At 45.1% G+C, this 12,538-nt stretch overlaps 1 protein-coding gene across 1 annotated transcript in view; it reads left to right on the top strand.

Annotated features, from left to right (window-relative positions):
* The window catches only part of TMEM63A (transmembrane protein 63A), a 184,228-nt gene that overhangs the window by 80,945 nt on the left and 90,745 nt on the right, over positions 1–12,538 (top strand). Inside the window, exons 9-10 of the mRNA XM_030195716.1 lie at positions 2,418–2,488; positions 9,690–9,770. Coding sequence (XP_030051576.1) covers positions 2,418–2,488; positions 9,690–9,770 — 152 coding nt within the window. The remainder of the gene's footprint in view (positions 1–2,417; positions 2,489–9,689; positions 9,771–12,538) is intronic.

Here is a 12,538-nt window from a genome sequence, read left to right as displayed (position 1 = left end):
GGAGGAAAAATTTTCTTCACTCAATGTGTAATTAAACTCTGGAATTCGTTGCCAGAGAATGTGGTAAAGACGGTTAGCTTAGCGGAGTTTAAAAAAGGTTTGGATGGCTTCCTAAAGGAAAAGTCCGTAGACCATTATTAAAAAGGACTTGGGGAAAATCCACTATTTCTGGGATAAGCAGTACAAAATGTATTGTACTTTTTTGGGATCTTGCCAGGTATTTGTGACCTGGATTGGCCACTGTTGGAAACAGGATGCTGGGCTTGATGGACGTTTGGTCTGTCCCAGTATGGCAATACTTAATGTACTTATGAGAGCGAAGCTTTAGCTGTCAAGTGGGCCCTTGAAACGTTCCAATATTTGTTGTGGTGACACTTCCTGCTGGTCACTGACCATTAACAGCGTCGGTGGATAGCTCAGCATAAAGACACACATGCACTTATCATGCGCTGGTTCCTTGGCTTCCAGCCCTTTAAGCTTATCGGATAGAACATAGAGTGGGCTGAGAACATGCTAATGTTGACTTTTGTCTTGGGAGGTGGACCCTGATATCGTAAGCGTTCAACCGGGCAGGGTTGAGGTGGAGGGGGTTTATCGAACGCTGGCCCTCAGGTAGACTGAGCCACCTTAAACTCACTAGTCCCACCCACGGAGGAAGTTAGATGGGAGGGGTAGAGCCGAAAGGACAGGAACCAGGGAGTTTAAAAGGCAGGGCCAGAGTGGGGTTAAAGAAGCCCAGGGAAGGAATAACTGAAGCCCCATTCTAAGCCTTTACTGAATACGTGTAGCTGCTCTGACCTGGCTGAGGTAAGCCGATCTTTTATTTGAAGACTTGTAAGCCTTGTTCTGAGGTCTGGCTGGAGCCAGACCTGGAAATCCCAAGAGAGAAAGTGAAACTGCACACAGTGTTTAGGACATGGCAGTCACAGGCCATAGACTGTGATTTGGGCCCTCATAGCCACAAACTCATACGAGGACTTTTTCCTCCTCCGAAAAGAGATTTTACTTCTGTTCCTAGGCCTCAGGTTTACGTTAATAAAGCACTTATTTTCGTGTTATTGTAAAGGTCCACCCTCATCCCTCACGGTGATTAACTCCCAAAGTTTGGTTTCTTTGTGCTGCATTTTCCCACAGCCTCAGAGGTAGTGGCTGCTTCATTGTGTACTGGTTAACCCATGTCAGTTCCATACTACTACTGCTACTGGTTGGTACTCTCGGCCTCTTTCTTGGAATATTTCCCCTTTCCTCCAGCACGGTTTTGTTTTCTGGCTTAAGTGCACCAAAAAATATGAACTTTGCATTCTATTGAATGGAAATACCTGCATTTAGAATTAGGGCCCTTTACCTCAGAGCTGTAGTAAAGATTCTGAATTAAAGTCCATTTCCTTATATGGAAAGTAAATGGAAGCTAAAAAACCTTCCCACAGACCTTGGTTTCTTAAGCTGCTGGTTCAGAACACTCTGGTTCAGTGCTTTATGGTAGTTAGGTGGGGACTGGGGAGGGGTGGAGTAGAGGTTGTTGCCACCCTGAAACTGGGGCATGTCTTTTTTTTTGGTGCAGGGACCTCTCCTCTAGAATCCCAGTGGTCCACCTACAGAGTTTCAGCTACCTTGCTTCATACCTGTTTCTATGGGGTTCTCTGTGGCACACTGGTGTCCTCGTGTACCTCGTGTATATGTACTCTTCCCCCTCCATCAGGTCCTCCTTTGCATGCATAGACACATGGAGAGTCACTGGAGTTGCAGCCTTGTTCTGTGAGTTCAGCAGGAGCAGAGGAAAATAACGCTGCAGCTCTAGCTGTGACCATTAATTGGTGGTGGTGGGGGTGCTCCCTGCTTGGTTTTACTGTATTTGTCAAATGGTAAGAGGGGAAAACCAAACATAGACATACAACAGATTTGCATTAGGAGTTATTTGTATGGTGTTTTGTATTTCATTTTTTGTGTATCTATTTTTGTTAGCTGCCTAGACTTGGAAATGGTGCAAGATATAAGAACATTTAAATAATAATTTAGTCCCCCCCCCCACCCCATTAGTGCTCAAATGTGTTTTCTCTCTGATTCGCTTCCCTCATGCTTGTCATTTCTAAATATTGCAGGTGCAACAAAACTACCTTTACTGCAATCTTCAGAGTAATGTACTAGTTGTGGGGGGAAAGGATGAAATAAAATTTGAAGGGCTTTAGGGATTCTTACCTGCTGTTATATTCTGTTTCTGTGGTCTCAGAATGTTGCTCACATGTCAGGGTCACCTAATCCACTATCAGTTACCTCTTTTAGAAAAAAGTATCTATATATAATTTAGAATCATGTCGTCATTTGACCTTCAGGTACAGAAAAGTAGTCATATCGTTGAAAGAAGGTTTGTATATTTCCAACCATTGATTTTAAGGTCTTGGGTTGTTTTTCATCTTTAGGTCAAGCACACACTGTTTATAACTGGACTCCCCAAAAAAGCAGAGGAATCTGCAATCAAAAACCACTTTACGTAAGTAGAGAATAAGCAAGAAACTGGACTGTCTGTTGGCCTCCCATTGTTTTCATCTGGGTAGCTGTGCCAAGGATGCCAACGATCTACAGTGGGTCATGAGCCCAAATGGAGTCTGCACTGGTTGTAAGAGAGGCCTCCAGGGGTTATATGCTTTCTGTGGCTGTGATAATGGAAGTTTGATAAGCAGGGGTCTGCAGTTGATTGAGAAACATTTAATTTGCTCCCAGCACAGTGGTTTGGTGCACATTTCTCTAGCTGCATAGGGTTATACCTTAATTTTACTCAGACCCAGCCCTGCTGGGATTTCTCCTCAAATAATAGGAAGACCTTAGAACCCTGCAAGAAGCCTCCATTCCTTCACAGCATGCCTCTACACCTCTGTTTCACTCCCATATTTGCAGGGTCTACACTGTGCTACCTCATGACATCATGTTCCATATCTCATATGCTGTCCATTTTGGAAAACTCTTATTTTCTTTGTAACAAGTAGTGTAAGTGTTACATTAGGAGTGGAGATGTAGCCTAGTGCTTAGATTGATGGCCTGAGAACCAAATTCCTTCTCTTCCCACTGAATCTACTTGTGACCTTGGGCAAGACACTTCATCCTCCATTTCCTTAGGATGACATGTACTGAATTATTGTTAGCACGTGCTAATTCAGGTAATGTGCTTTTATCAATAAATAGATTCAAGTGTATAAAATGGGATATGAGGTAGTGTCCTATTGTGGATTAAAAACGTTAAAAGATAGAAAACAGAGAGTAGGGTTGAATGGTCAGTATTCTCAATGGAGAAGGGTAGTTAATGGGGTTCCCCAGGGGTCTGTGCTGGGACTGCTGCTTTTTCATGATCATACAATACCAGTACCAACAAATACAGTTTCTTCATTTGACTCACATAGCTTAATAACAATGCGTAAAACTACAGCTGATACAACTTGTGACATTAACTGTTGATCAATTAACAACCCCCTTCCCCTATAACTGTCTGTATAGTGAGTACCTATGAACTCACATTGGTGGCTGACCAGGTATTATATAAGTCCCAGATCTTCTGATACTGGGCCAGTTGTTCTTTGCACAGTGTGGTAAGCTTAGACATCAGCTGGATATAGTTCAATTTTTCTAACACAGCCGACATGCTCGGCAGCCGAGGCTTTTTCCAAGACTCCACCAGAACTAGTTTGCCTGCTACAAACACCTGTGTGGCAAACTGGTGGATATGTTTTTTGACTTCCGGTGGTCTGAAGTGTAGAAGACAGTGGTCCATTTTCATCTGATATTTTGTGGCAGTCACCAAGTATACAAAGTCCACAATATTCTCCCAGTACCGACGTTCATGAGCACACAGCCACCATACATGATACATGTCTCCTTCCATCCCACATTCCCGCCAGCATAGGGCCGATCCTGAATTAAACATTTTGACCAGGCGGCTGGGCGTATAATACCAACACTACAGAATCTTGTGCTCATTTTCCACCATTGTACTGGATACCGACACTCTGAGCAGGGATTTAAAGGCCTGTGCCCACTGTGCCGAGTCATAAGTAGTCCCCAGTGCTATTTCCCATCTTTGTGTGTAGTGTTCTACAGGATGGGTACGGGCCAGGAGCGCTTTATAAATTCTGGAGATACCTCCCCCTCCCACCAACCCCTTCTCCAACTGTGTTTCCTCCAGGTTAAGCTCCTCCACCGCTTTCCAGCGGATGAAGTCTCGTGCCTGGTAATATTGGAAAGCCTGCAGAGGGAAGAGCTCGTGCTCCTGACATAGCACTTGGAACGAGGGGATCTGGCCTTCCTCACACATTTGCCCCAGCTCGCACAGACCCATATCCTCCCAATCCTTATATGCTGTGTCCAGCTTGCCTGGGCCAAAGTGGGGGGCAAATCTGACACAAAATTATTCAGGGTCGTCAAGTCGCAGGAGGAATGTGAACGATTACAGGAGGACCTTGCGAGACTGGAGAATGGGCGTGCAAGTGGCAGATGAAGTTCAATGTTGACAAGTGCAAAGTGATGCATGTGGGTAAGAGGAACCCGAATTATAGCTATTTCTTGCAAGGTTCCGCGTTAGGAGTTACGGATCAAGAAAGGGATCTGGGTGTCGTCGTCGATGATACGCTGAAACCTTCTGCTCAGTGTGCTGCTGCGGCTAGGAAAGCGAATAGAATGTTGGGTGTTATTAGGAAGGGTATGGAGTCCAGGTGTGCGGATGTTATAATGCCGTTGTATCGCTCCATGGTGCGACCGCACCTGGAGTATTGTGTTCAGTACTGGTCTCCGTATCTCAAAAAAGATATAGTAGAATTGGAAAAGGAACAGCGAAGGGCGACGAAAATGATAGTGGGGATGGGACGACTTTCCTATGAAGAGAGGCTGAGAAGGCTAGGGCTTTTCAGCTTGGAGAAGAGACGGCTGAGGGGAGATATGATAGAAGTGTATAAAATAATGAGTGGAATGGATCGGGTGGATGTGAAGCGACTGTTCACGCTATCCAAAAATACTAGGACTAGAGGGCATGAGTTGAAGCTACAGTGTGGTAAATTTAAAACGAATCGGAGAAAATTTTTCTTCACCCAACGTGTAATTAGACTCTGGAATTCGTTGCCGGAGAACGTGGTACGGGCGGTTAGCTTGACGGAGTTTAAAAAGGGGTTAGATAGATTCCTAAAGGACAAGTCCATAGACTGCTATTAAATGGACTTGGAAAAATTCCGCATTTTTAGGTATAACTTGTCTGGAATGTTTTTACGTTAGGGGAGCGTGCCAGGTGCCCTTGACCTGGATTGGCCACTGTCGGTGACAGGATGCTGGGCTAGATGGACCTTTGGTCTTTCCCAGTATGGCACTACTTATGTACTTATGTACTTATGAAATAAATCCGCTCTGGAAAAAACTGCTCTCTTATCTTATACCAAACATTGAGCGGCCATTGAAGAAGTGGGGGACTCCTCTTAAGTAGCTTTTTTAGTGTATATTTTGGTAGCCAGGGTATTGCTCTAAGTGGAAACGGCTGTAGCCAACTTTGTTCTATACATGCCCAAATTTTCCCTGCATCCTGGGACCAGCTGGCCAAAATTCGCAAATGGGCGGCATAGTAATATGTGTGAAAAAAGGGAACCCCCATACCACCCCTTTCTCTAAATTGATACATCGTCTCCCGCCTTACTTGTGATGGCCTTTTCTTCCAGATAAATGAAAACACTCTACCCTGCAGGCCCCTGAAAAGGCGGCAAAGCCATAAACAGATATAAAAGTTTCGGAAGAATTACCATTTTTATAGCATTGATCCTGCCCACCCAAGATAGTCAAGCCCTCCCATCGCTCCAGTTCTTGAAAAAGATCCCGCACTGTACTCGGGAAATTGCAACTAAAGATGTCGTCCAATCGGCGGGGTATATTAACCCCTAGGTATCTGATGTATTTGTTTGCCCATCTATACGGGAACTGCTCTTTCAACAATTCTAAGTGAGTGTTAGGTAGGTTTACATCAAGTGCCTCCGACTTATCAAAGTTAATCTTAAAGCCCGAGACCGTCCCATATGTTATTTCGTCTCCAATGATCGGAAAGGCCGTCTTGGGGTCTTTTAAAGTAAGTAAGATGTCATCTGCAAATAGGAGAATCTTGGTCTCTATCCCCCCTCCTCTCAGGCCCCTAATTCCCGAATTTGATCTGATTTTAACTGCTAAGGGCTCCATCACCAAGGCAAACAATAGTGGGGACAGCGCGCATCCCTGCCTGGTACCTCTATGAAGGGAAAAGGGGCGGGTCAAAGTCCCATTAACCCGCACACCTGCTGCTGGATTCTTATATATTAAGTGCAGCCATTCTGCAAATCTCCCCCCTATACCAACCCGTTCCAGAACTGCAAAAAGAAATGGCCAGTTAACCCGGTCGAAGACCTTCTCTTCATCTAAGGATAGTATGCATAAGGGGGTTTTGGTTATTTGTGCCCCCTGGATTACTTGCAGAGTGCGCCTTATGTTATCAAAGGTCTGGCGGTTCTGTATAAAACCAGCCTGATCTTCATGAATAAGCACTGGGAGATATTTCTGCAGTCTAGTGGCCATGATCTTGGAGAATATTTTATAGTCCACTCCCAGCAGAGAGGTAGGCCTATATGAACTGCACAATCGAGGGTCCTTGCCCGGCTTAGGTATAACCGTAATCATTGCCAAGTTCCAAGTCGGTGGCAAGCCAGTGGACTCATCTAGCGTATTGAAAACTTTCAGCAATAAGGGGGCTAATAATTTATTGAAAATTTTATAGAATTTTATTAGTAAACCCATCGGGCCCCGGGGCTTTATTGGGGAATAGACCCCGGATCGTCTGCTCCACCTCCTCTAATGTAATGGGGGCCCCCCAGGGCATGAGCCGCAGTCTCTGGGAGTCTCGGGAGTTCAATGCCCTCAAGAAAATTTGCAACCTCCCCATTTCCACAGTCGGCCTCTGGTTTCTAGAGATTTATATAGTATTCCCGAAAAGCTGTCTCCAAAAAGTCAGGGTCAGACCGCACCGTTCCCCCTGCTTCCCAGAGACCCCCTATCATATTTCTACTAACCTGTTGTGCGAGCTTGTGGTCCAACAGCCTGCTAGGCTTATTGCCAAATTCAAAATGCATTTGGTTTACGCGTTGTAATTTTTCCGCCAAGTCTGCTAATTCAAGATCCTGTAACTGAGTGCGGAGCTCTTGCGCACGAGCCCTAAGGTTCGTAGGGCTCTGACCATTCCCCTGTTGTAATAGCATCTTGGTCTTTGCTAATTGCTGGTGTAGTTCGTTCTCTCTGGCGCAGCGCGTCCGCCACACCCGCGAGCGCAATGCTATCAGGTGGCCCCGCGTGACTGCTTTGAATCCCTCCCATAGAGTTGTTGGGGAAACCTCCCCATTGTTGTTAAAGTGGACATAGTCCTTAATGCATTGCTCCACTTGGGAAAGGATAATTGGATCCGACAACAGTGCGTCATCTAGGCGCCACGTACGCTTCATTCTGCTAGGCCCTAGCCCCTTGAGTTGTAATAGCACCAGGGAGTGATCTGACCAAGTATGGGGGAGGATTTGGTGGTCCCCAGCTACACCGTGAAGGGAGGAGTCCCCCAGCCACATATCAATTCTGGAGGAAGATTGATGCACTGCGGAAAAATATGTGTAAGTGCGTTGTGTGGGATTCATATCGTGGCTTAAGATGTGTCTCTTGTACCAACCCTAAATCTATCTGAAGTCTCTGCAATTCCTGAAATAGCAATTGTCGTTTCCTAGGGATGTTTAACCCTCTCACATTCAGTGACATACATTTAATATCGCCCAGTATTATCTAATAATTGTGGTGTAGATATTTGCAAGGCTACAACATGGTCCATGCGTCATACTTTCACTAAACATTACTGTATCGATGCTGCTACAAGAAATGATGCAAGATTTGGACAAGCCATCCCTTCAATCTTTATTCTCAAACCCAGACTCCACCACCCTTTGACTGTTTTCCGAGTTGCTCTTAATTTTGTTTTTCTACTACTGCAACCCTCAGCTAGGGAGTCACCAAGTGTGTCTGCATTATCCTGAGTCATGGAGAAAGTATAGTTGCTTACTTGTAGCAGGTGTTCTCTGTGGTACTCAAGATAATGCAGACACACCTTCCCGCCCTCCGTCCCCTCCATCAGTTTCATTAGAAGCAATTTAGAGTCCATTTTCTCATGCCATGGTTCCAGTACAAATCCCTTATTACTACCTTCGCCTTGTGAGCAGTTTACTATGCTGACAGGCTGCTGGTTTATTTATTAGGATTTATTTGTCACCTTTTTGAAGGCATTCACTCAAGGCGGTGTACAGTAAGAATAGATCAAACATGAGCAATAGGCAATTAGAGCAGTAAAAATATTCAAACAACAATACAAAGTATGGCATGGTATACTACTTCCAATGACAACACAATACGTAATAGAACATTATAATTGGTAGCAAAGGGTAAGGCAAAGTTGTAACATATAGATGAGTAAGAAAGTAGGAAGAATTAGAAAGTAAGGTGATTGATTTGAAGAAAGTTGCACATGAGATCAGAGAGATGGTTAAATATTATCTCAGCTAGGGTAGGAGTGGATAAACATGTCCTGCTGCAGTATGTGCAGACCGATGTCGGCAGAGTGGGATGACAACCTAGTAACGCAATTGGCTGAATTTGTAATCAAGCTGGAGCATGTCTGGACAAGCAGCCCTTGGAGACCACTACCCAAATGTGTGTGCATTATCCTGAGTACCACGGAGAACACCTGCTACAGGTAAGCAACTATGCTTTTTCAAAGCAGGCGTGACACTGCCATGGGGTGTTTTCAATTCAGACTAGACATTGATGAGCTTTGAGTTGATGGAAAGAAAAGCCTAAACTGGCTATGAGTGGTTCCTGTAGAGCAGAAATAAGGCGCATTGAAATTTTCACTGTCTCTGCCTGTACTGTACTTAATCTGTACCTAAATAGAACACTTTGGGGTCAATATCCGGGACTCTCTGCTGATATTCAGCGGTACTTAACCGGTTAGTGCTGCTAAATATAAGCACTAACAGATAAACACAGAACTGACTATTTTGTGAATGCTCCAGGGGCTGATATTCAACACTTAACCACTTAAGGTGACTGCATAAAACACAGTCCTCTCTTTTTCTGTGGTTCATCTTGCAGTTAAGTGCTGATAGCGCTTAACCACATAAGTTTTAGCTGGCTGCTTACAACCGGATATTCAGCGATGGTTCCTGGACATGGCCCAGCATTGAATATTCAGGCATAAAGCCAGCGGCGGACAAAAAGCACTGACCACCGTGGCTAAGTATTGACTTCTTTGGTTTTAAGTGATGTGAATCTGCAGTTATCAGAGGTACTAAAAGCACTAAAATTGATCAGGCCACAGTATATGCAGCCTGCTGTAATTGCTGAGTCATTAATAGCTCATCAGGCATGAAATGAACAGGAGGATCTGACAACTGAATGATTTGAATGTTGCAGCATGGACCCCATAGGTAGGGAGAGTAAATGCTTTTATGCATTAATATCTTTCAAAGGTATTGATCTGTCATCCCTGTCCACCACCCTCCCATTAATCCCTGTATTATTAATGCATTGAGGCAGTATCACTCTTTACTTCAAGAATTATGGCGGGTTTCCAGAATCTCTCTTTAAGATACTTGTGATGTTCATTTTTCTTCTAGTGAAGCATATCCCACTTGCAGTTTGCTGGAAGTCCATCTGTGTTACGATGTAGCCATGCTCATCAATCTGTTCACAAAGAGGTAATTGCTACCACAATCTGTATCTTTGTCAACTCATCTTAATCTAAAGATTTGATCATTTTCTGGTACCCCCCATATTTCCATAACACAAAGAGACCCACGATGTATGATGGTTCCTGTTGTCATGGATTTGATGGGTCATGAACTTGATATGCCACCTTTCTGTGGTACAACCAAAGTGGTTTACATATTATGTACAGCAGGACTTCAGTTTCTTAGGATCTAGGAGCCAGCCGAACTTAGAACGACTGGAATTTTTATTCATTGTATCTGCAGTTATAAATTGCATATTCATAATGTACTCAAGGTGATGCACAGCAAGGAAGTAGAGGAGGCAACTTCTCTCCCCTTTGCCCACCCACCTATAGCCCATTACATATTATCCCTCCTTGGACAAAGTGAAGACATTTACTCAATATTGGGGGTGTTCAAGCATCCACAGAGCTGGCACCTCCCTGCAACCCCCCTATATACCCTCCTGTAGCATATGTTTCCTACCCTGGAAGCTGTCTTCCAATGATGACCCCCTTCCCCCCAATCAAATTCTCAATACTGCTCTCCAGTTTATCTTATCCACCTGCACATCTTTTTTTTTTTTTTTCTGTGCTTGCAGCCTGGTCAGTGATGGCAAATACAGCTGTTGAGGCTGGCCTAAGTGGGTATCATAAGTACATAAGTATTGCCATACTGGGAAAGAAGAAAGGTCCATCGAGCCCAGCATCCTGTTTCCAATCCAGCTCACAAATACCTGGCAAGATTTCTCCTTTCTCTGTTCAATATTTATTTTTGCACAAATAAACGATCCCACTCTCTAATCAGCAATCAGGTATCTGGGTGGCTCAGCTTCACCATCTGACCCTCTCACTCCCTTGACCCCCCCCTCCCCCCACCTCACAGCTCCGGACCAGTAAGAATCAGAAGATGGAAAGAAGAGTTGCTGTGCATTGGGCTATATCCTCTTCTGCTTCTTTGGAGCTAAAAGCAAAATTTATACCACATTCGAAAGAGGAATCTGTGGCCTGACATACAGCTGCTCTGCTTTCATAAGTATTGCCATACTGGGACAGACCAAAGGTCCATCAAGCCCAGCATCCTGTTTCCAACCGTGGCCAATCCAGGTCACAAGTACCTGGCAAGATCTCAACACAGTACAATACATTTAATTCTGCTTATCCTAGACATAAGCAGTGGATTTTCCCCAAGTCCATTTTAATAATGGCTTATGGACTTTTCCTTTAGGAAGCCGTCCACACCTTTTTTAAACTCCACTAAACTAACCGCCATTACCGCATTCTCTGGCAACGAATTCCAGAGTTTAATTAAACATTGAAGAAATATTTTCTCTGATTCATTTTAAATTTACTACTTTGTAACATAGTAACATAGTAGATGACGGCAGAAAAAGACCTGCACGGTCCATCCAGTCTGCCCAACAAGATAACTCATATTTGCTGCTTTTTGTGTATACCCTACTTTGATTTGTACCTGTGCTCTTCAGGGCACAGACCATATAAGTCTGCCCAGCACTATCCCCGCCTCCCAACCACCTGCCCCTCCTCCCAACCACCGGCTCTGGCACAGACCGTATAAGTCTGCCCAGCACTATCCTCACCTCCCAACCACCAGCCCTGCTTCCCAACCACCGGCTCTGGCACAGACCGTACCAGTCTGTCCAGCACTATCTCCGCCTCCCAACCACCAGCCCTGCCTCCCAACCACCGGCTCTGGCACAGACCGTACCAGTCTGTCCAGCACTATCCCCGCCTCCCAACCACCAGTCCCGCTGCCCACCACCAGTTCTGGCACAGACCGTACAAGTCTGTCCAGCACTATCCCCGCCTCCCAACCACCAGCCCCGCCTCCCGATCTCTACTACTTTGTAGCTTCATTGTGTGCCCCCTAGTCCCAGTATTTTTGGAAAGAGTCTACCCGTTCCACTCAACTCATTATTTTATAGATCTCTATCATATCTCCCTTCAGTCATTTTTTCTCCAAGCTGAAGAGCCCTAGTCGCTTAGGCTTTTCTCATAGGGATATCGTCCCATACCCTTTTTCATCTTCTTTGTACCTTTTCTAATGCCACTATATCTTTTTTGAGATGCGGTGACCAGAGTTGCACACAGTATTCAAGGTGTGGTCACACCATGGAGCGATACAAAGGCATTATAACATCCTCATTTTTGTTTTCCATTCCTTTCCTAATAATACCTAACATTCTGTTTGCTTTCTTTGCCGCCACAGCACGCTGAACAGAGGGTTTCAAAGTATTGTCCACGATGACTCCTTTCAGAGCAGACGGTGCTAGAGGAGGTGGAGGACGGTGTCCTTGCAGACCAACCAGAGGACTCTTCAGCCGTGAGGCTTTTCCATAAGGAGGCATTGTCCTCATTTATCTCTCAGGCGCTGGAAGCTCTGAATATAGAGGACCCAGAGGTTGTGGCTTCTCAGGCGGTCAACCCCAAGATGGCTAGTACCAGACGACCTAAGGCCTTTCCGGTGCATGAAGCTATTGAAGAGTTGATTTCAGCCCAGTGGACGGACCTAGATGGGGGGCTGGAAGTGGCCAGGGCTATGGCTAGGCTGTATCCGGTTTCAGCGGACCATTTAGAGCAGTTTGCTCTGCCTAGGGTGGATACCCTAATGACGGCAGTTACTAAGAAGACTACCAGTGGAAGGTGGTGTGGCACTCGAGGATATGCAGGACAGACGGCTAGAGGCCTCTTTAAAACGTGCCTTTGAGGTGGCCGCTCTGACACTTCAAACTTCTG

Source organism: Microcaecilia unicolor, chromosome 3, assembly GCF_901765095.1.
Source record: "Microcaecilia unicolor chromosome 3, aMicUni1.1, whole genome shotgun sequence".
NCBI classification, from domain to species: domain Eukaryota; kingdom Metazoa; phylum Chordata; class Amphibia; order Gymnophiona; family Siphonopidae; genus Microcaecilia; species Microcaecilia unicolor.
Note: the sequence above shows the minus strand (reverse complement) of the source record. Positions and strands in the feature narration are given on the sequence as shown.